Raw genomic sequence first — 25,483 nt, 5'->3', positions numbered from 1 at the left:
GCTATTTGTTTCCTAGGGAATGAATAAGCAGATTTAATAAGCAAATATGATAAGTATCATTATTTGGACCAAAAATCTTTAGCCTGTTTTTTCTTAAGTTTTGAATTGTTTACATATTTAGTAGATTTTTAGTCTCTGGAAGGGCTGAAGGGATTATATGCAGGATACATACTCAGATTCATTTACCAAAAAAAAATCTGGTAGAGTTCTGTTGCACTGGTAAAGGAACAAACACAGGACTAAGCTGGCATTCAGTCCTAATGTCACCTGGCACATAAACTGCTTTATTCTCTAGGCATATGAATCGTCTCAGTTACTACTTGCAGATAGTCTTGCAAAGTGCTACTCTAGTCTATTTTTAATTTTGACTAAAGGTTAACTACCAAGGGAGACTAAAGACTTCACATAGATAGTATAATTTATGCAGCTTTATTAATGTTTTAGGGAAAAAAATGGAATGACTTAGGTCTGATGCTACTTTATTTTTAAAGAAACAACGTTTGGAAAAATGTATTTTCAGAACAGATAGATTAGGTAGTGTTCCTCCAAATGTTGTCCATGGTCCATTGCGTCATAATCACTTTATGCTATACTTGCTTTATACAAGTATAGGTACATACACCTTAATTTCAGACTTAGAGCAGATTCTGTAAGTGAGACTTGAGAATCTTCATTTGAAACAAGTACCACGGGTGATTTTTATTTAAATGAAAGCTTGCAAACCACATAGGAGTTGAAGATAATCTGAACCTTAAAAGTTGTTTTTGAATACATTCTTGATACAATAAGTGGAGAAAAGACTGCAGATTATTTGAGGATGGTTAGGTTTCTGATAGTATTTTATGGTTTTCCTCCCTCTGGTATATTTAGTCAGTCATTACCCTTAATAGTGGAAAATACTCATTACAAAACCATGTTAGAGACTCATCCTGTAGTTCTGTTCACCATGGTAAAGAACTATTTATATAGGTTTAAATCTTTTTTTTTTTTTTTTTTTTTTTAAAGATTTTATTTGTCAGAGAGAGCGCAGAAGCAGGGTGAGTGGCAGGGAGAGGGAGAAGCAGGCTCCCTGCTGAGCAAGGAGCCCGATGTGGGACTCCATCCCAGGACCCTGGGATCATGACCTGCGCCGAAGGCAGGCCCTTAACTGACTGAGCCACCCAGGCATCCTTAGGTTTAAATCTTTTAACTTAACCATCTTCTCCTCTATACTTTAGATGTTTATCCCTTGGGTTAAATTTTCACTGATTTTATTTTAATTTAATTTCGGTATGACCTCTAGCATCACACCCTCACCATTTACCACAAAAACAGCTATTTGGAGGAGAATTACCTTTTTTTTTTTTTCTGTGAAAGTTGTACTTCCCTGGTGGGAATGGGAAAAATAGATTATTTTATTCTTTCAGTCATTGATCGTGTTTGTCATTTCCCCCCTCCCACCTCCAATTAACCAATCCCTTAATATTAGTTAAGCTGCCATATAGAAACTGGTTTGCAGTTTCAGTAGAGCTTAGAGTTTTTCAGAGGCGACATGAGCTATCTACAATTATATGAAAAGGTTATTAATAGTGCTTTTTCCCTTTCCCAACTACATATGTAGTCATATACTTCATAACCGTAGTTACATAGTCATACTTCATCCAAAACAATATATTGCAATAGATTGAAACCTGAAGCAGATAATGTCTTCTATTCAGCCGCACATTAAAGAATCACAAAAACATAAAACTGCCGTTGTTTTCACTAATTATTTTCTTGTTTTGGAAAATATTTTTAAATAAAATTATTTTAAAATGAACTAAAAACTTTCTCAATTTTAATTTCTAGTATGATAATGATAGATATAGCACACATTTTAAAAAAAAATTTGGTTCTTCAGTTTTTAAGAATGTAGAATGATTCTTTACAAAAAGTTTGAGAACCGTTGAAATAGTGCATAGTGCCTGTGAGGCCCTTGTCAAATTCTGTTTCTCTGGGTTGGCTTCACATAACAAAAGATTAAACATGGAAAGTGAAAAAACCCACCTAATGGGAGAAACTTTGTAAATCTGATACCTAATAAGGGACTTGTTATCTATAATACAAGACTCTTGCAATTCAGCAATAAAAAGATAACTCAATTAAAAATGGGCAAAGAATCTGAAAAGACATTTCTCCAAAGACAAATGGCCTCTAAGAACATCAAAAAATGCTGAACTTCATGAGCAGTCAGAGAAATGTAGATCAAAACCACAATGAGTTACCACTTTATACCCAGTAGGATGGTCATAATCATCAAAAGACAAGTGTTGGTGAGGATGTGGAGAAATTGGAACCTTCTTAACACTGTTGGTCGGAATGTAAACTGGTTCAGTCACTTTGGAAATCAGTCTGGCAGTTCTTCAAAATGTTAAAAATAGAATTACCATATGACCTAGCATTTTCACCTGTAGGGGTGGGTGGGTGGGTGTGTGTGTGTGAAAAAAACTCCACTCAAAAACTGGAAACAATCCAAATTGCCTTCAACAGATAAATAAAATGTGGGATTTGTGGGATTATCTATACAGTGGGACTTTACTTGGCATTAGAGAGGAAAATACTGATACGTGATGAAACATGAACCTTGGAAACATGCATAGTAAAAGCTAGAAACAACACATAAACACTATGATACCATTTACATGAAATACCTGCACATCTATGGAGACCAAAAGTAGTTTGGTGGTTTCCCAGGGCTAGGGGTTTGGGAAAGGTAATGGCTATTAGTATGGTTCTTGTTGGGTGATGAGGTTTTTTTGTTCTTTGTTTTTAAGATTTTATTTATTTATTTGACAGAGAGATACACAGCAAGAGAGAGAACACAAGCAGGGGGAGCTGGAGAGGGAGAAGCAGGCTTCCCGCTGAGCAGGAAGCCCAATGCGGGGTTCTATCCCAGGACCCTGGGATCATGACCTGAGCCAAAGGCAGATGCTTAAAGACTGAGCCACCCAGGCGCCCCATGTGATAAGATGTTTTTAAAAACTTTATTGGGAATTGTATACTTTAAATGAGTGACTTGTATATGATTATGCCTTTAAAAAAAAAGCCATTATTAAAAAGAACATTTAAAAAGGTCAACATGTAACGGATTTACCATTTACCATCCTTCATGCTTTTAGCCAGTTGTACACTTGTTGTTATTCACAGAAAAAAAATTAGTTGTCATGTTAGCAATACCCTACTACTAGAAAAACAATTCATAGAACAGATGCTAGAGATAGTTCCTGAGTAACATTTTGTCCCTACCAAAAAAAAAAAAGTACATCATCTAGTTCACAATTTTTCTTGGTTTTGTACCCATTTGAAATAGTGTATGTTGATGTGTATCTCTGTATATGCCATACAGTTGTGTTATTTTTCTGGTTTTTAAAATTATGCAAGTCAAAGACATTCCCGAAGTCCTACTGATATCATTGATAATGCATGCCTTGGGAACTAGTCCAGCTTTTGTTCTCATTTGATTTGGGGTTCCATCCTGCTCCCCATTAACATTCCCTAAAGAGTGATAATGGGATTATAATTTATTCCAAAGGCAAAAGCTGGATTTTTGATAGAATTTCTTATTGTAGGGGCGCCTGGGTGGCTCAGTTGTTAAGCACCTGCCTTCGGCTCAGGTCATGATCCCACATCCTGGGATCAAGCCCCGCATTGAGCTCGCTGCTCATTGGGAGTCCTGCTTCTCCCTCTCCCACTCCCCCTGCTTGTGTTTCCTCTCTCTCTCTCTCTCTTTCTGTCAAATAAATAAAATCTTAAAAAAAAAAAAAGAATTTCTTACTGTAGTAAAGTTTTGGGGACGTGTAACCATGGGACAGCTGTTCTTTCCCTCTACTAAGCAGAGTTCCAACCTCATTCCATTTCAAATGAGCACTGGAAACTTGTCCAGGATTTTCTTAAACTGACCTATTCCTCTGATCCAGCAGTAGATTTAGGAAATAGTAATACAATTCCCTTTCTTATGGGGGTCCAGTCCCCTTGTGTGGAATACTAGAAAACTGTTCAAATTTCCTTTGCCCTATAAAAATATGCCCAGGCAAGAGAACAAAAGTGTTATGCTGTTGGCTACCCAACTGGTTCATGATGATAGATGACTTTTTGTTGTAAGAATTAAATGTGGCCATAACTACCAGAGTGTATTCTTGGCCATTTTGGTTAGCTTCCTTGTTTATTAATGCACTTGATTGAGGATTATCTATGTAGATTATTTTATGAACATTTAACTACATCTTTGGCAAGAGGAAAATATTTAGGAATGTAAGGGATTCTGAAAAGAGCTGAGCCATGATTCTTTCAGATTCTAACTGGGCTTTGAATGGATTTATGTAATTTAATTATATTTCTTATTATGAAATGGGATTATTATTTAACAAGGAGTGATTAATGCGTTTTTTTAACATCTGCTGTCCAACATCCTTTGCATGGGTTCTTAGGTCCATTGTAACCCCATCCTCCAGGTGTCTGGTTAGAATTTTAGGGGTTCTGTGAAGTTGGATGGGGAACATAAGAGTCTTTATTTTTACTAATCTCTAAGTGAAATTGAGCCTTTCCTTCTATTATGAATGTAGGCAAGAAACCACACTAGTAGTGTTAGCAACAACTGTAACTGGACATAAATATTCCAAATATTATTGTCCTCATCACTAGATTCATTACTAGATCCTGTTATTTAATACATTATCTATTACTGTGTAAAACTTTGTTTAAAGATATTTCAATAATTATATTTCAATATAATTGGTTTCCTTTGAAGTCTCTTCATAGTTCATTTTGGGTATTTAAGAACATTATTCTGAGAGGGGTACCTGGCTGGCCCAGTCAATAGAGCATGTGACTTCTGATCTTGGGATTGTGAGTTCAAGCCCCACATTGGATGTAGAGCCTACTTAAAAAAAAAAAAAACATTATTCTGAGAAAGAGCCCACAGCCTTTAGTAGACTATTGGAAAGTTCTGGGGCACCAAAAAGGGTTAGGAAACTCTTGGAGAGCTATGGTTTTCACCTGAGGCTGCACATTAGAACCATCTGGGAGTTTAAAAAAATAAAAGTGGTGATGGTTCAGGCTTGTTCTCAGGGATTCTGATTTAATTGATCTATATAGTGGGGCTTGAGCATCTATTTTTTTTAATTTTACTTTTAAAAAATTTTATTTTTTTTTAAAGATTTTATTTATTTGACAGAGACACAGTGAGAGAGGGAACACAGCAGTGGGAGTGGGAGAGGGAGAAGCGGGCTTCCCGCCGAGCAGGGAGCCCGACGCTGGGCTCGATCCTAGGACCCTGGGATCATGACCCTGAGCCAAAGGCAGGCGCTTAACGACTGAGCCACCCAGGCGCCCCTTGAGCATCTTTTTTAAAATCCCTTTCCCCCCAAATGATTCTAATATGCTGCCAGGGTTGAGAATCACTAAAGGAATGGCTTATTCAGCAAGGAGACATTTATACTTCTTGCTGTGATTTTTGCTGGTTGAATATTAGACACTATCTTTAGAGTTTTCTCTGTTCTTTTAGATTATGGTATACGTTATCTAATTTGGTAGGTTAATTTTTCAGCAGGTGGATCTTGAGTGAATAGACCTCCCATTAGACTGCTTTGAAACACTAGTTGTTAGCATTGATTAACTAAAGCAATTCAAGTACAGCTTAGCTGTTTTTTAGTTCCTAATTTAAAGTTCCGGTATCGCACTTCTTATTTTATCATTAACATTTCATAGTTGGTGTCTTATAAACTAAGTTCCTAGTTTTATTTTAAAATATTTTCTTAAGTTTGTTTTTTCAAGAAGTAAGTAAACTCTGAATGGAGAAGTCTTTATTTTGTTGTATCCCGAAGTGTCCCTTCAACAATGTGTGGCACATACTAGGCACTGAGCAAATATTTCTCAGGTGAATAGTAAAAATTCAAACAGTAGAAGAGTATATAGATTATAAAGTGAGTGTTTCTGCGAGTCTGTCTCTGTCTCTCCCCAGCTCACCTCCCAATTTTTTTTTACACCCAGTATTACGGAGATAGTTCCATATTGCTGTCTATAGATCTGCACTGCTCTGTTTTTAGTGACTACAAATTCCTTAATTTATTTAATCAGTTCTTTTCTATGTGATTATTTTAATTATTTTTAGTTTTATGCAACAGCAAATAACTGAGTAGTTGACTGTTCTCAGTATACATCTTTGTGCATGTGTACAGTAGGAGAAGTTGCCAGAAGTGGAATTCAGGGTCAGACATTCATGTTCAGTTTTGATCACATTACTACTTGCCCCCTGCCAACAATGTGGGAATGTCTGTTTTTACATACCCTTGCCAGTACAATGCTGATTATAAAACACTTTGGATCTCTGTCTTATGGTTTACATTTGTATTTCTTTTTCTATGAACTGTTCAGATACATTGCCCATTTTCTTTGTGAGTTGCTGGTCTTTTATTGACTGTACATGAATAAATTTAGATATTTTTAGGTTTGTCTTTGACTTTGATTATAATACTTTTTCATGCACAATTTAAACGGAATTAAGCATGCTCTTTTTTTTTTTTTAAGATTTTTTATTTATTTATTAGAGAGAGAGAGAATGGTAGAGAGAGAGCATGAGAGGGAAGGAGGTCAGAGGGAGAGGCAGACTCCCTGAAGAGCAGGGAGCCCGATGCGGGACTCGATCCCGGGACTCCAGGATCATGACCTGAGCCAAAGGCAGTCGCCCAACCAACTGAGCCACCCAGGCACCCCAAGCATGCTCTTTTCAAAGGCTTCTGAAAAGCCTTTTCTATGCAAAGATCCATTTCAGTATGTTTTCCTCTAGTTCTTTTTTGTTGGTATTTAAATCTTTGATCTATCTGAAATTTACTTTGGTAGAAAGGGTTAAATAGGAATTCAGCTTTATTTTGATAAAGTTGACTGCAGTTATTCTAATAGATGATTATACAGTTATTCTAACATCATACATTGAAGAAGCCACTATTCTGATTTGAAATATCACCTTTATTTGTTCATTTTCCATATATCATTCTCTTTCTCAGCCATCATGAACCAGTGATGCATGAACCATTACCAAACCATTTTGCCATGTTTTGTGTTTTAATATGTGGTTGGGGCCAGTAGTCCTCCTTTATTAAACTTCCAGTTTTAGTTTCTTGAGCTAGCCTATTTATAGAGCTCTTATATATTAGTAAAATATGTTTCATACAAAATTACATAGGTCTTTTAAAACATGTTTTTCTTCTAAATAAAACGTACGCTTATCAGTGGTAGATAATAATTTATTCCAAAGAAGAGTATATTTCTTCCAGGTATATTTTTTTCCCTAAACCCATGACTAAAATTTTTTTCCCAGCTGGAGTTTTGACATTATTTTTCTATGAGATGTTAATTGCCACTGAAAAAAAGAAAGCTGTTGGGGTAGTGCTTCCCTCTCTATTGGTTGTTGAGTATTTTTGTGTATTGCCATATTATAGATTTCAAGAAGTCCTGCAAAAAAGACAAAACAACTTCTATAAGTTAATTTATCTGACTTGAGTATCACTTTCTTTTTGTGGCACATAGTGGAATTCTGAACAATTTGAGAAGTAGTATTTGTATTTTTGCCTCAGGTGCTGGCTATTTTAGGCATTACTTTTTTTAAGAGTCTATTTTTATAATAAAAATAAAACTACCACTGGGGCACCTGCGTGGCTCAGTCGTTAAGCGTCTGCCTTCAGCTCAGGTCATGATCCCAGGGTCCTGGGATCGAGCCCTGTATCAGGCTCCCTGCTTGGCGGGAGGCCTGCTTCTCCCTCTCTCACTCCCCCTGCTTGTGTTCCTGTTCTCCCTCTTTCTCTCTGTCAAGTAAATAAAATCTTTAAAAAAAATAAATAAATAAAACTACCACCCATTACCCACGGTGACCACTAAACATTTGTAGTACAATCTTGTATTCTCTTAATGCAGATTTCTTTTTAATAGTTTAAATGATGCTGTATATACAATTTGTGAATCATATTTTTAAAAGCTTTACATCAAAGTACAATTTCCATGTCATTTCATTCTTTCTCTTTTGTGGTTCAGAATGAATGCTCTATAGCAGTGTTTTTCAAAATTGGTCCAGGGACCCTGGAGGTTCCTAAGACTTTCAGAGGATCTGTGAGTTCATAGTTTCATAATAAATTTAAGACACTTTTTTTTTGCCGTTTCACTTTTTTTTTTAAGATTTTATTTATTCATTTGAGACAGAGATACAGAGAAAGGAGAGCATGAGTAGGGGAAGAGGGAGAGGGAGAAGCAGGCTCTCCCCCGCTGAGCAGGGAGCCCAATGCTGAGCAGGGAGCCCAATAGGGGGCTTGTTCCCAGGACCCTGGGATCATTGACCTGAGCCGAAGGCAGACGCTTAACCATCTGAGCCACCCAGGCGCCCCTGCCCTTTCACTCTTAATCTCTCATGAGATTACAGTGGAATTTTTACATGATGTGTTATCACAGTAGATTGAATGCAGAAGCAGATAGGAAAATCCAGCTACTTAAAAAAAAATCAGACACTAGACTGATTTGCAAATATATAAAATAAGGGTATTCTCACTGAATTTTTTAATTTGCATAAAAGTATTATGTTAACATAATTTTTTATTGTACATGGATAAATATTTAACATTTTTGTCAGTTTTAATTTCTAATGTAGTAAATATTGAAGTAATCACATAGACAAAAGTTCTTTGGCATACTCAGTAATTTTTAAGAATATAAAAGGGGTCCTGAGACCACAGAGTTTGAGAATGGCTGCTGTATAAAGTAAAAGATGGGTTTGTTTAAATTTAATAATGGCTTTTAAAAGTATGTGATCACTAAATTTTGTTTTTATGCAGGTGACGAATGATAGCATAGTATATATATAGATTGTAGAAAACGCAGGCCTCTTGTAAGAGGACATTTTTATGCTTTGTATTGGGGACGACAACTGTGCTTGGATTAAATTAAGTATGAAACTTTTAAAACAGTAACATCAGTTCCTTATTTTTCTTTCCCCCAGGCAGCTGAGTATGTCCCAGAGAAGGTGAAGAAAGCCGAAAAGAAATTAGAAGAGAATCCATATGACCTTGACGCTTGGAGCATTCTCATTCGAGAGGCACAGGTTTAGTGATATAGGATTACATTTCCTTCTCTATGGGTCCAATCACACTACTTGGTTCTGCAGTAAATAATATTTTCATAATCCTAACATTGTAAATGCTGTTTATTGGTTTTCAATTTTAGAATCAACCTATAGACAAAGCACGGAAGACTTATGAACGCCTTGTTGCCCAGTTCCCCAGTTCTGGCAGATTCTGGAAACTATACATTGAAGCAGAGGTTAATATTTTATTTTATTTTTTCTTATATAGCATCTGATGGGAATTGCAGCATACACTAGAGTGATAGAAAACAAGTTAGGAACATAGATAGCACAACTAGGACAAGGAGGATTTAAATGTCTCTTGCCTTTATTTTGTAAAATAGGTTTGAAGGAGTAATTAAAATGAATTTTTGCAATTTGGGTCTTTCCAAGCTGATGATTGTTGCATTTTGGAGTTGCAACAACATTAAAACAGTTTCAATGGTATTGGAGTGCTTTAGCCTTTTATTTACTTGTCATGTGTCAATTTATTGCCTCCTGTGTCATTTATTTAGAACTCATTTTCTGTTTATTCCTACTTACAAACTAATATGAATGGTATTATAAGAAAATACAGAAATGTTAACTTAGTTTCATAGGGTATATTGAGTGGTGAAATGAAACATGTTAGGTGAAAAATTATTTCAGGTTTTAATTTTGTGAAAATGCATGGTTTGTCAATAAATGTAAGCATTCCAATAATTTAAAGATAAGGTTTTTAATAGGATAAAGTTTACATTATTCAGGAATAAGCTAATGTGATTCAAATTTGTGTAATCCTAATTTACCCAATGATACTTTTTTCTTTTTCTTGCTTGCTAACTATCTTGAAATTTTAAGTCAGGCATGTTTATTTTAAAGAGTAAGGGCCTCATTCTTGATTATGATTAGAAGGTAAATGTTCATTTTTGACAACTGGAATTAGCAGTCAATATGATAATAAAGCGTTAATCTGTTGATACCAGTGGCACCAAATAATCATCTTTTAGGTTATAATTTAATGGAATAGAGGGGGTGAGATGGGAATAGTGTGCACATTACAGTGAAAATTCTATCCATTTCTTTTTATAACTTATACTATGAAGTAGTCTTACTTTGAATGTTAATTTTGTAATATCCATTCTCAACATAATCAAATACACTGCAGCCTCATCATAACATTTTCCATAATGACTAAAATTTAATAATATATGGGTCCGTTTTGGACCTATTCCGAGGGCTTTAGTCATCAGTAGTACTAAACAGACTTCACAACACAGTGCCACCTGTGGTGTGTTTCTCATAATGGATGCAGCCAACAGCCAGTTTAATTGAGGCTACAGTGTACTTACTGTATTTGTGCTATAATTTATAGTATATTTGGGAGTGGGAGGGAATTACTGGACAATAACAGGAACATTGTGCGTGTGTGTGTTAAATTTTTTGTGTGTGGTTGTGTATGTGGTGTGTGTGTTTGTATGTGTGAGAGATTGTACCTTACATGGAGTTTGGTTGTGGTTTTGGCCCAAGACCATATCCTTAAGGTTTCATCACTTATCCTTTGGGACCATTTCTTTCCTTAATATATTTAATCATCAGAGTAGACTGGCGTGGAATTCACCAGGTGAGTGAGTAGGCCTGTCTGAAGTATGCTGAACCCAGTGCTGCTTTGTTATTAAAGCAAGGAACCTGGATCACCTGTACTTGGTCTGCATTCCAGTTTGATTTCACAAACACATTAGCTTATATGCAAACTCATCAGAAATGAACATAAGTGATACATAATAGTTTTGTGTAATGAAGTAGTACTTTCTTTAGTTTTAGAAATTTCTCAAATATTCAGGTATTTATTCATGCATTTTATTATAGCATAAGTTGAACTGAAACTGGCAGTTAGATACTCCATTCTGTGAGTATGAACACAGTGAGTCTGTTTCTCCCATTTCCTAGCTATAAATTCCAACTGCATTCTAAAAAAGAATCCTAAGACCAGATGTTATTTCAAGGGGCTGAAAATTGTCTAAATAACAAGCTCGTTTCATTTAATATTTCAGAGCTGCTAGCAGTTGCCCAATTTAATTGGTAATATTTGCAGTTATTTCACACACAGACACAAATATGAATGTATGTATAAAACATCTTTTGAGAAAAAATGGTAAAGATTATATGTGTATTTTGTAAAATTGACATTTTTGGTTTAGGAATTAAAATGTTAAATTGCTGATTCAGAAATGCATATCCTGACCTGTGTTTTTCTCTTTCCTGATTTGCTCTTTATTTTTTTATTTTCACATTTTGTACTTTGTTTAGCCTATAAGAGGCTAAAGTTTTCTTTGGTCATATCACCCAGTGTGGCCTTTAATGTTTCTGGAGGAGACACATGACCTATTTATAATACATTAAAAAAATGTCTTCACATTAAAGATAATACTAACAGTGTTTACATAACATTTTGTATGCACTCTCAAGAAAATAAAGTTTTTTTAATACATTTGTTGTAACTCAGTACTTCGTGGCGGGAAAAATATGTTTCATTTATTTATGGTCAGCCAAACCAATGCGTGTGAGTCCAGATATATTTAGTTCTTTTCAAATGAAAATACATACATCATTGATAACAGATAATTTTGCTTCCCCAGAGAAATTTGTAAATCCTACTTCAGAACAAAGTAGCAAAAAAGTGGTTTTTGGGGTTTTTTTGCTTTTAAATTTGAAACATCAACATCAATTGCAAATGAGAATATAATATAAATAATTTTTATTAAAGAAGTTTATGACGCTAATCAGACATTTTTCGTATTTGCCAGTATATCAGCTTTTCTCATCAGTGGCATCTGCAGTACCAGCTAGGTAAAATTAAAAGGATAGCTTTATTAAACTATCATCCTTAATTCATTACCCACTTTTAGTTTTTTGCTAAACCATAGAAATTGTTGGAGATAAAATTCTCTGGTTCTAATGAAAAGGCATTTAGGACCAACATCTATGTATTTATTATAATTATACAAGTTCAGAATTAGACCAGATTACTTTCGTGTTGCATATGTTAATTATATAGAAACATCAGAGTTAAGTGACCCAGTCAGAGCCTCAGTGGTTTTTAAAGAACCACTTTATAGAGTGGTCAGAAGGGTTACTAAATATCACAAAATTGAGAACATTTATGGTTTTGCCATATTCTTTTTTAAGTTCTTTTTTTCCCTTATGGTTTCTGTAGCTTTGTATGTAGTTAGGTAATCAATGTGACAGCACGTAAGCTATAATATCTTACTGGTAGAAGTAATTTGTTTTGAATTGGGCCACATTCATAAGAAATTTTCCTACGAAAGGGTGATGATTTTTATTGGTAGCTGAAGGAGAAATGAAGAAGGTAATGCTGCTGGTAATAGCAACAATGTATTTTGCCATCTGTGAAAGCTGTAATTCTTTAATAAAAGTATGTAGAGAATTGATTGCTTTTTATTTAAAAAAATTTTAAAAACATGAATCCTTATAAAATGGGTTGTAAAGTATACATCTCAATTTTTCAAAATAACCTTTCTACTTGGGAAAAATGACTCTTAAAAAATACCTTTCTTCTTGGAAAATGGAAGTGAACTCAGGATGGAACATGAGTGACCTAAATTGAAATAAACTTCTCCACTGTCAATACTGTTTTAATTCCTCTAAGTAGCAGTTCAAACTACTGTTATAATGCTTTGTATATACTGAGCAATGTGATTTTTTAAAATGCAGATAAAATTATTGCATTATCATATAGATTATAATTTCTTTTCTATACTTCAGCTTGCAATCTCTTAAAAAATCTGTACTCTTTTCTTATAGATCTGCTCTTTTCCTGTTTGTAATAAATGTTGGTCCATGTCTGTGTGATTATTCAGATTGTACTCTAAAACACAACATGATCTTTAACCTGTAGTTTCTTAAATGCATGTATAAATGTAGTGTAGGGGTATAAAAGAAAACAGGAATGATTTGCAAACACAGAACTGAGTACTCATATATCCGAAAGTGCTTTGAATAATTACATACTATTTCTAAAAACAAAGGAGATATTTGTATGTTTACTATTAAAAGTAGCAAACTTTTACTTCAGATTTTATTGAAATATTTTATCCCGTCCATATTCCCTTCCATTGTTGTAGCATAGATGTTTAGGTTTTGTCACTGATACTAACTTGATCTATTCATTTTTTTTCCCTTGAGGCCTTTTTTCTTTACCCAGGCAATGTATAATAAAACTATTTTGCAAAAGGAGATAGTTAATTTAGATAACATTTTTTTTAAATCTTATTTTCTATTCTTTGTCTTCTAGATAATTTAGTATTTTATGTGAAATGTGATTTATTTTCAAGCAAAACCTTGTACTAATCAACCTAACTGCTTGTATATTTCTGTTTCTCCACTTTATAAAGCAAAATTATAATCTTTACAGTCACTGATAAATATTGAAAAAGGAATGCTCTTTTTTCCTCTGCAAAAGACTCGAATTTTTAACCCAGCTTCTTTATATTCTACTTTACTGTGTGTAATAAGATTTATGGTATATTCTGAAAATGTGGAAAAGGCATCTCTAACCAGATTTTAATAAAAAATACACATATTCTAAAATTTGTTATGGAACAAAAAGGGCTATTTGGTCACACAGTTGGTAGTTTCCCTGTGGGTAATGCTCTAGCCTAAATTTCTTGGGCATTTGTGGAATAACAATACTTAATATATAATACCTATAGTGTTTTTTGTTTTTTTTTTTTAAATTGTGGGGCATCATAATCAACAAGATCTTAGGGGACTATTTTGGTATACAACCCATTTCCCCTCTTCCAAGAGGTATTAATTAAAATGCTGCAGCATGGCATCCATGAATAAACACAAAACACATAAACTATAATATTGTGGAGTAGAACCTCCATAATTGGAAATACAACTAATCCTAACAGAAAAGCCTTTTGAGGGTGCTCTGCATTTTTGGTTCTAACAAGCATAAGGGAACCAGGTGGCAATTAATTGACTTCCTCTTAAAAAACAAGCAAAAAGACCTCTTAAAGGCTCAAATATTTTGTAATGGGTTCATTGTTTTTGTTTAGTGTGCTTTCAACTTGCAAAAACAGCTGTTCCTTTTTGAATGAGTCTGGTTCAAGGCACTTCCAAGAAATGAAGATGTCTAAAATATACTGGTGATGTCTATTAAAAAGCTGTATTTTGAAATGTGGACAAGAATGCATTTATCTGCTTGTAAATAATTTTACTTTTTAAACTTTAATTTTTATTAAACAGTTGTGCTCTTAGCAACTTTGGAACAGAAAACGGTTAATATAATGGCATAAATTGAAGTCTGTATAAATTCCCCCCCCCCCACATATTCAGAATCCACAGCAATTTCAACAAAATTGTGAATATTTGCTCTGAATACAACTTGTTGAGAAACTAAACGGCTTATCTAAGGCTCAGGGAAGCATAACCTGGGGTAAGTTTTACCATTTTGTATGCTAGGAGACAGACCCACCTGACCCCCATCACCCCCACAAGGAAAAATTTTCAGTTTGGTAATGTTAAGTGACAGTTCTAAAAGCAAAAATCTAATGTCAAAGACAGGGTTGAAATGTAGTTTTGAAATAATACTTTGAAATGTAATAAGGCCAATAAAATAGTCCCAAAGCTTTCTATAAGCTTTCTAATACTTTTATTTATGTGATAGAACGTGTTCAATTATGACCTTTTCTTTTGATACAAAATTTTGTAGCATATACAGATAACATTATTTTAAGTCTTTACATATTTCTATATGGGAAATAGTCTTTTTTTCTCTTCCAGTTGTGTGGAGATAAAATTGACATATAACTGCATAAGTTTAAGGTGTGCAACATAAATATTCAATACATACATATATTGTAAAATGATACCCACAATGTTAACATCCATCACCTCACATAGTGATACGGGAAAAGCTTTGTTAATGGTGACTTTCTGTAACTTTTTCATGTTGAATTTTAAAAAAGGAGTGTTGACCATTTTGTGATTATGATTTTTCTCAAGAAATTTTTATTCAACAAACCGAATATGCAAGTATTGTATATTTTAAACCCCAAGAGGACATTAAGTTTAAATCCAAAATTCAGAGCTGGAAGATAAGATGAATTAGTTTAGCCAACTCATATGTGAGTGAAATAAATCAAGATATTATCCCTTAGAATCAAAGTTTAGAAACTACAGTGCTATAGGATCGCCTGGCAATTAGCATACTATTAATGCTGACTCCATCTCCACAGGATGGGCAGGTGGAAACTCAGGTGTTTCTGGCATCTAGTTTGGGGAATTGAGGCTTAAAAAGGCAGTAATTCAATCTCATTTGCCGTGAGTGTATTTCCTACCTCACAGAATACTACCTGTATTTGGACTATAAAGTAATTAGTCTCCTGGCTTGCTCTTTTGACTGTGATCAATCACTCACTATGTAATCAATCTAGAAGTAATCTTAGAAGTGTCTATTGTATGCTTGGTAGTGTTCCTGACAGTGTGGTGACTTTTTTAGATCTGCAATCAGGGTTGTGGTTGTGTTACTGAACTTTGACAGTTTTGTAGTTTCTGACTTTATTCCTGGGTTTGAAACCCAATTTTCTAGCTCTGTAAACTTGTTTTTTTAAACAATGTAAGTGACAAATTCTAGGAGTCCCATGTGTTCAGGGAGGACCACTTAAGCTGAAGAGAGTGGCTTAAAAACTAGCTTTTTTTTGATAACCCTTAACCCTTGAGAGAGTCTTTAAACTTAGGAACACCACCATATATTCATATTTTCAGATTATTAGCCAATATCCATTCATTTAATTAGTACTTGAGTATATATGTACTAATTTCTTTTGGGGGTTGGGAAATGGACTGTTCTAACAAAGAACTGGTCATTATTTCTAGCTATTTTTGTAGTCAGGTTTCTGAATTCACCACACAGAGGAGTGCATTGTTTCTCAACCATTTTTAACTAATGTTTCCTTATATTAAAAAAATTTTTCCCTTAGTGGCTTTTGGTAACTTTTAAATCAAATAAGACTTATAAATAGTAATTTTATTATTTCCAGTCAATATCTGTCCTTAGGAGAGTTGGCTCTTTCCATCTTATAATTGAGAATTTTTGCATCAGTGATATTTGTAGGAGAACTGGAGTAATATCTAAATTTCATAAAACTTAAATGTCAAAATCTCATTACCTTAACGAAATATCTCATGAAAGTGTAGACAGTATTATTGTAGGAGGGAGCTTTAAAGTATTTGGGGGAAGATTGGCGGCAAAAAACATTTCCTGCACTATCTGTACATTTATTTTGACTCCCTCATCTACCATTTTTTAAATTATTATTCGTTTAACTTGTTTGATAGGTGATTTCTTGGGGTTTTGTGGTTCTCTTAATTAGGATATGTTAGTAGGTAAGAAAATGCGTAAAACACTATTTAGATTATCATTCTTTAGAGTGGAAGATTCAAATTGTATGCCAGTCACTGGGGATTACATGGTTTGTTATGGGTTGAATAGCAGGTTAGAGCTTTGCTTTTATCAGTTATAAACTGCCATTTTTGCTTTTTTAACTTGTTTTTTGAAAATATTTTAAACTTGCAGGAGAGTTGTAAGAACAATTCAAGAACTCTCATACACTTTGCCCTGACTGGCCAGTTTTTAACATTTGACATATGCTTTATCAATCTGTTTTTCTCTGAACCCTCGGAGATTGGGTTGCATACATCACAACCTTTAATACAGTGTATTTTCTTTTTTTTTTTCTTCTTTCTTTACCCCCTTCTCCCTCCACTTTTTTTTAAGAGGCAGGGAGGGACAGAAGGGGGGAGAGAATCTTTTTTTTTTTTTAAGATTATTTATTTGACGGAGTCACAGCGAGAGAGGGAACACAAGCAGGGGGAGTGGGAGAGGGAGAAGCAGGCTTCCCGCCAAGCAGGGAGCCCGATGCAGGGCTCAATCCCAGGACCCTGGGATCATGACCTGAGCCGAAGGCAGACGCTCAACGACTGAGCCACCCAGAGGCCCCTGGGGGAGAGAGAATCTTAAGGAGGCTCCATGCTGGGCCTGATGTGGAGCTTCATCTTAGGACCTTAAGATAATGACCTGAGCCAAAATCAAGAGTTGGATGCTAAACCCACTGAACCACCCAGGCGCCCCATTTCAGTGTATTTTCTAATAACAGATCTTCTCATATATAAACACTTAGGAAATTCTGGAAATGTATCATTAATAAAACTTGTATATAGTCCTTGTCTAGTCATGCCCTTTATAGCAATCTTCTAATAAAATTAGCATCTTATTCAAAGTTACTATATATAGTTGTCATTCCTCTTTAGTCTCTTTTGATGTTGAACTGTTCTTCAACTTTAGGTTTGGTATTTTCTTGTTAGATTCAGTTTATATACATTGTAGCTGAGAAGCTGCAGATAATTGTGTGTCCTCACTATCTCATCCAGAGGCACATGATATTCACTTACCCCTTATTGGTGATGTCCGTGCTGACCATCTTCTCCATTGTGTAGTCACTATTTCTCCTTTTGTAATTAATAAAATAATGGGGAGATACTTTACAACTGTAAAAATCCTATTTCTCATTCAGCAAACACCCACTTCATTTTGAAATTGTTAACAATTTTGTCAGAAATCGATGTTTTTCTTCTTGACAGATGATCTGATTTTTTTTCCTATGTTAATTGTTGGGTGTAAATATGTACTCTATTCATGACTCAAACATCAAGCTTATTTATATTTGAAAACTATTGGAAAATACTAGCTTTTCTTCCACATTTTTTTCTTTCCTTTTTAATAGTAACTCGGTTTTTTTTTTTTTTTAAGATTTTATTATTTATTTGAGAGAGACACACACATGAGCTGGCAGACGGAGAGGGAGAAACAGGCTCCCCACTGAGCAGGGAGCCTGAAGCGGGGCTGGATCCCAGGACCCTGGGATCTGAGCCAAAGGCAGACGTTTAACCGATTGAGTCACCCAGGCACCCCTCCACATTTTTTTCTTTTAAACAGTAGTGTAGTTAGAAAAGTGATGATTTACAGGATTTCAGTGGTTTATGATTGTAGCAAGTTTTCCAAATCATATACTCTACCAGTAATGCCTTTAAAGTTACCTAATAAATTTGTGTTTGCAAATGCTGTATTTTTAAAATACTTATTTAAATAATGGCTTGAGGCACAAATTAGCTAACACTTTAAAGGAAATAATTTCTTTGTTAGCAATTAAAGATTGCTTTAATTTTCCTAAAAGCTGGCTGTTTGTAAATTTCAATTTCCTGAGTTCGCAGAATAGTGAGATTTACATTTAAAGAACTGACATTCCAAGTCAAAAGAACTTATTTATATACAGGTGTCTGTAATATAGTCCTTTAATTGTGGAGGTGGTTATTTGCTTTGGGTCTCAACTACAGTAGTAGGATTATCCCTGATTGTCTGTTACTGCAACAGTGGCATCGTCAATTTTTGGTAGTGCAGAAAAGATGTTTGAAGAATTGGTAGTTTCTTGAAAGAAATGCGGGAAATTTGCAGGTTATAAAGGGTAGTATGGAGGAATAGAAAAGGCACAATTTGAAATCTGGTGACCTAGGATTTTGTATTTTAAGCTCCTCCATTGAATTAGGCAAGCCATTTATTTAGTAAGTAGGTTCCACGCCCAATGTGGGACTCGACCTCCTGACTCCAAGATCAAGAGTTGACTGAACCAGCCAGGCACCCATGCCTTTTCAAATTTTTATTATGAAAATTCTAAAATAGGAAAGTTGAAAGAATAGCATGAATAGTAAATACCTATACACCTTCTACCTTGACTGAATGTTATGTTTTGCCATACACTGTCTTTCTCTATATAAAGAATATTCTACTACATAACCACAATACCGTTATCAAACTGAAAATGAACAGTGGTGTTCTAATATGACTTAATGCAGCTCATGTTTAGATTTTTCAACCGTCTCAGATTTTTTTCCTAAAATTCCCTGTTTCTGTGATGGATGAGATTATTTGAATTTTATGCCCTTACATGTAGTGTTCCAGTTTTTAAACTTTTTTTTTTTTCTTAAGGAAGAGCATGTACCTGAGCAGGGGGTGTGGGGACAGAGAGAGAGAATCTCAAGCAGGCTCCATGCTCATCATGGAGTTGATGGGTTGGTTCTCACAACCCTTGAGATCATGACCTGAACTGAAATCAAGAGTCGGTTGCCTAACTGACTGAGCCACCCAGCCACCCCCATAATGGTCCTTTTTCTGCTGTGCCTTGTGTTTAAGTAAAATTTACCACACAGATTTTGTTTCTCACTTTAATTCCTTCCCTATCTGAATGGGAAAAACTAATGTGAATTTCAAGTGTTGTTTCCAATAATCTGTAAAAATGGAAAAGTCCCATTAACTATTCTAGGCAAGAGTTGTCTTTAGAACTGTTGTAATGCTAGGGAATGAGGTGGGAATTTTTTATATTTTTACCAAGAAGCAACTTATTTTCTGTTTCTTATTTTTTTTTTAAGATTTTGTTTATTTGACAGAGAGACACAGGGAGAGAGGGAACACAAGCAGGGGGAGTGGAGAGGGAGAAGCAGGCTTCTCGCCGAGCAGGGAGCCAGAGAGCAGGGAGCCAGACGCAGGGCCTGATCCCAGAACCCTGGACTATGACCTGAGCCGAAGGCACAGGCTTAATGATTGAGCCATCCAGGTGCCCTGAGGCAACTTATTTTCTAAATTTAAATACATTTGCAGTAACTTAAAGTTTTTGTAGTTCTTACCTAAAATATGCATGGAATTGAACTGGAGTTCTTAAATGTAAGCAAATGTTTTTCTATTATATTTTCATCTACAAAATACTGAATTTTATGGGAAACAAAAATCTATGTGGACATTACATAAGGGAAAAACGTATATGAGGAAGGTATTTTTGGAGGTGAAAGATTTTTCTAGAACAGATTCTTAGAAGTAAAGAGTTTGTTACATTTTAAAAATTAATAGTTGATTTTCACTTGTATCTTATTGTGATTTTTCCTTTATTCTGATTACTGGTCTCAACAGTAATAGCACAGATTTGTTGGTCCTTTAATATACTGGCACTGTCTTTAGTACTTTAGATGGAATATCTGATTAATCACAGTTTACCTTTTGAGGTAAAGTGTATTTTTTGAGGTAGGTATGTATTATCTTTTTTCAGATCAGCTTTTCTGAGATTGAGATTATTTAAACAACTTTTAGCATCAACAAAACTCCTAAATAAGTGGGAAAGAGGTTTATAGTCAAGTGTTCCAATTCCTGGGTCTGGGCATCTAGTCCTTTGAAAAAAATAGATTATGTATAGCCACTCACAACCACATACAATTGTTAAAAATGTTTTATGGGGCTTCTGGATGGCTCAGTCATTAAGTGTCTGCCTTCAGCTCAGGGGTCCTGGGATCGAGCCCCACATTGGGCTCCCTGCTTGGCGGGAAGCCTGCTTCTCCCTCTCACACTCCCCTTGCTTGTGTTCCCTCTCTGGCTGTCTCTCTGTCAAATAAATAAAATCTTAAAATAAAAATCTTAAAAGTTTTAGAAGTTGGCATGGTACAGTATCTTATGGTTTGTAAAATCTTCTAAAATTTTACTTTGTTATATTCTATGTATTTTTACACTTTACAGTTTTAAAAAATTTTAGCCTTATGTATTTTGATGTAATTTAAAATAACAAAGGAATTTTGAACACAAACACAAATCTTACTAATTCTGGACTTTTAATTTGTAAGAACCCATTCTTTAAAACTATATTCAACATTGATGTAAGAACAATACATTTTACCTTCTATTTCTTAATGAATAGTTGTGAGTTTTATTAGGATGGAATTTTCTTAAATCAAGGCCAGAATTTAGGATTTAGTGAAGAATATTAGCCTTTGAATATCTGCTTACTAAACAGTTACCTATTCTTTCCATAGAAGTGTGGAAGTCTTGCAAAATAAGTTTTTCTGATAGGATAGACTATGTAGCGTGTGTGTGTGTGTGTGTGTGTGTGTGTGTGTGTGTGTGTGGTTCTTTTTTTGGAGGGGAAACCTTTAAAATACTTGAAATTATGAAAAAAAACTTCATGAAAAAGTAAAAATGAAAAATTGAAGTCAGAGGGGCACAACAATATTTAGTGCTCTTTTTAAAAGTTGTGAAAGAGGATCTTAACTTCTACAGTAAATGGGATTAGTCATAGTTATTGAAACTGGACCGACATTTCCAGTTATTGGTAATTTATAGTTTATCAGACTTAGAAGTTTAAATGTTTTTGTTTTTTTTTTTTATAAAGATTTTATTTATTTGACAGAGCACAAGCAGAGGGAGAGAGGGAGAAGCAGGCTCCCTGCTGAGCAGGGGCCCTGATGTGGGACTCGATCCCAGGACCCTGGGATCATGACCCAGGCTGAAGGCAGATGCTTAACCAACTGAGCCACCCAGGCGTCCCAGAAATGTTTTTGAGTACATCTCCAGTCTATGTCACTGAATACTGAAATATCTTTATTCATCTTCCTGATACTGTTCAGTTGATCCGAAATAAACCTTGATGCAATGTAAAAATTCAAATTATTTGCCTCTAAAACAGTTTTGCAGTTTTAAGTTTCTTATAATTGAAGAACTGTAGAAATTCACTTCAGTGTATTCAGTGATGCTTATTCTAATCCTTTTTGAATAGGGAGAAAGGTATAACTGTAGCTTTTAGGAGATTCTGTGCAGATTAAATTATGCAGAATTTTATTAGCAAACACTTTTGGCAAGTATTTTTATATGTGCAGTCTTTAAAATACCCTAAAACAGTGGATGTTTACTGGAATGAAGACCTAACAGATGTCTCTTGATGTATTTGCATGGGTTACATTCATTAAAATTGCCCAAAGTGTTATATTTGACTGTTGAATTTATAGATTCTCAAAAAAGTCATTGGGTACCTTTTCAGGCCCTACACCATCTGTATATTTTCGTAGGTTTTTATGTGGCTACAGGCAAAATACATGAAAATGTGTTGTTTCAGGTCTTGCTTTCACTTCATATATCAGGAGGAGATGGGGGAATTAACTTTCAAGTATCTACTGAATAAATGCATGCTGGACACCAAGATGCTATGAACATATCAGGGAACAAGTTTACAGTTTGTTACAGTAGAGAAATTACAATATGGCTGATAGGTGCTATGAATAGAGAAAACAGTATGTGAGGTTGGTCCAGGGAATCTAGAACAGCAAGACTTCTAAACAGGCCTGAAATTTGTGAATCCCTTGCAAAGGGAACCGCCAGTGCTGAGGCCTCAACAGAGGCAAGAAAAAAGAACATAGCTTTATTTGAGCAGTTGAAACAGCTTGATAGTTGGTAAGCTGAATTTTGCTTCTAGTCCTTCCCACTATTTCAAATGGATGGTTTATGACTATTAAATGAAATATTTCTTAGTTACAAAAACATACGACCTCAATAGTTAATAATTGCACCCAAGTTGTTAGAAAATAGAACTGGAGAAAAAGCCTAAATATCTGAAACTTTATAATGACTAAAATAGTAAGGTGAATGTAATTTTGCTGTAGGAAAATAGCAAATTGAGAGAACATAATTCTGGGCTCTTGTTTTAAGTCATGCCTACATAAATCTAGATGTTAACTGAGTGGAAGTTTCCTTTTCACTTTTCAAAGAAAGATATGTGTTGGTTAGAAATTCTCTTTTGGTTTCATTAATTTTTACTTGGCATTTCAGTCTTAAGAAACTTAAGAGAATTAAGAAGCTATGAGACCTTTTATTTCCTGAAATAGTTTTCAAATAGTTTGAGGAAAATGTAACAATTGGCCAGAGTGTTGTTTTGGGGGAGAAAAAAGCCTTTCCAAAGGTAGAAACTAGTTATTTTTTTTATAGGTAGATAAAACCTGAGCAGTTGCTTTATTTATTTTTTTTCTCAAAGATTTTATTTATTTGACAGAGAGAGACACAGCGAGAGCAGGAACACAAGCAGGGGGAGTGGGAGAGGGAGAAGCAGGCTTCCCGCCAAGCAGGGAACCCGATGTGGGACTCGATCCCAGGACCCCGGGATCATGACCTGAGCCAAAGGCGGACGCTTAATGACTGAGCCACCCAGGTGCCCCGTGAGCTGTTGCTTTAAACAATTTGGTTCCTCGAAAAGTTTTCACCATAAGTAAAATCTGTTTTTACTAAATGCCAGTCCTAGGACACCACATACGAGTGTCTAGCTTATTTAGTAACAGAGTTTCCAGGTTGACTTATGCACAGAAACAAAAGATTGGTCATTTGTTGTATGAATTCTATTAATGAAAATAATTTATGAGACTACCTCAATTTGGTTAAACATAGAGGTTAATGTGCAAGTGTGCACCAAAAGAGACAGTTGTACCAAAGGGACAATTAACCAGAATTTTTTAAAGGTCATTTATACTTTTATTTATTATCAAAGATTGAAACTTAGTTTTGAGGAAAATCCTGGAACTCATGTCCTGATGTCTTGTGAATATTTTTGGAATACATAGACTGGCTAAAATTAAGATAAAAGCACAAGAGCTGGTTTTCAAAAATATCTTTGGTAAATCTATGCCAGTTAATAAGTTTTCAAATTTTTGTAAAGTCCAAAAATCTGTTAGGGTGGGAGTATTGTCTACTTACAGCAATATGTTAATAAGGAGAGAAGTATTAATAATTATATTGATGTGATAACGATTTATGTTTTTAGAAAGAATGGTATTACATGAAATAGTGTTTTTATAACTAAGTAATTGAGAATCATACTGGAACTTTGATCACTGAATTAGTGAGTTCTGGTTCTTGATTGGGTTTGGCTACTTTATGGAACCTTCAAAACTATTAAAATAACCAGGATTCTCTTCCAAGTGGACATTGGTATAGTTATAACAAAATTCAGACATTTTAACTGAGTTTATATCTGTAAATTTTATATGTTTAAGCATCAGTTATTAGTCAAATTCAGATAGGTTGATTAGTTTTTAATTAATCAGTTTGTGTGAGGCATAAATACTGGGATACCAGATTAAATATAAAAATTTGTGCTTGATATCTATATGGTAGATAATTCACATAGTAAAGTCTCTTCAGTCACACTGGCCTCCTTAAATGTTCTAGACATATTCCCACCTCCAGGCTTTTCTTTACAAATCAGCTCTTTGTCTGCTCTAAAGGTATTTATCTAGACAGCTGCTTAAGTAAATCTTTTGCTTTCTTCAAATCTTCAAGAAAAAGTGTTGTCTTCACCGTGAGATCGGCTATGGCTACTGAATTAAAACTTTGCCACCCCATTCCCAACTCGTCAAAACTCACTCTTTCCTCTATTTTTTCACCTGTAATACTTAGTCATCTCCTAATATACTGAATGGTTTACTTACTGTGTTTATAATTTGGTCTTTTGTACTCTTTTAGTTTTCAGGCACTGAGAACAATGCTTGACATAGTGGTACTAATATTTTTTGGATGAAAAATTGCAGTGGCAAGTAAAATTGAGATTATATTGTTCTACAACTTAAATTTCAGTTTTTTAAAAGATTTTATTTATTAGAGCGAGAACGAGTTTTGGGGGTAGGGACGAGAGAGGGAGAAGCAGACTCCTGAGCAGGGAGCCCAGCGTGGGTCCAATCCCAGGACTCCGGGATCATGACCTGAGCTGAAGGCAGACCCTTTAGCCAACTGAGCCACCCAGGCGCCCCTTGAATTTTAATTTCTGGGAATTAGAGTATGGTACCAATTTATGACAAAATGTATTTTTTTTTATAAAATTAAATGTCTAATAGCTTTAAAAAGAGTTTTTGTCTGATACCCCCAGATGTTTAGGTATCGTAGAATAAGCTTCATTGACATTTAGAATTATCTTGATGTATGACACAAAGTGTTTTTAAAGAATTACTCAATTTAAAGGGTATTACTAATTTACTTACCATTTTGAAGTAACTTTAAAAAAAATTGCTTGTGATTCTGAAATAGTTGCAGATAAAACTTTAAACTTGGTATAAGATAAATGCCTGGCTAGTTATAATAAAGTTTTAGCAGTATTATGTTGGAGTGAAATTTCTGAGACATTTGTGTATGTATATATGAGATTAAAACGAGTTTTCACATGTTGATTTATCAGATTTCACAGGGGGTTTTGTCAAATTAGTAAAGCATAGACATTCTAATTCTTACCCCACCCCCTTTCACAACTTTGACTAAAGTATATGTACACAGTGCCAACATCTGATTGATGGGTGGGAATTCTTTTGCAAATATTAAAATATTATGTTAAAATATTAAATATTGAAATATGCAAATGCCTATTTTAACCCATAAACTTAAGTTTATAGAGATTTATTTTTAAAAACAAATATAAAAGGTGAATTACTCTAGCTTTTGTCTTTTAA

At 34.6% G+C, this 25,483-nt stretch overlaps 1 protein-coding gene across 1 annotated transcript in view; it reads left to right on the top strand.

The window, feature by feature from the left end:
- CSTF3 (cleavage stimulation factor subunit 3) overlaps positions 1–25,483 on the top strand; it is a 69,579-nt gene that overhangs the window by 6,034 nt on the left and 38,062 nt on the right. The window contains exons 2-3 of the mRNA XM_027581442.2: positions 8,999–9,100; positions 9,223–9,318. Coding sequence (XP_027437243.1) covers positions 8,999–9,100; positions 9,223–9,318 — 198 coding nt within the window. The remainder of the gene's footprint in view (positions 1–8,998; positions 9,101–9,222; positions 9,319–25,483) is intronic.

Source organism: Zalophus californianus, chromosome 11, assembly GCF_009762305.2.
Source record: "Zalophus californianus isolate mZalCal1 chromosome 11, mZalCal1.pri.v2, whole genome shotgun sequence".
Lineage (NCBI taxonomy): Eukaryota > Metazoa > Chordata > Mammalia > Carnivora > Otariidae > Zalophus > Zalophus californianus.
This window is presented reverse-complemented; position numbering and strand designations above follow the sequence as displayed.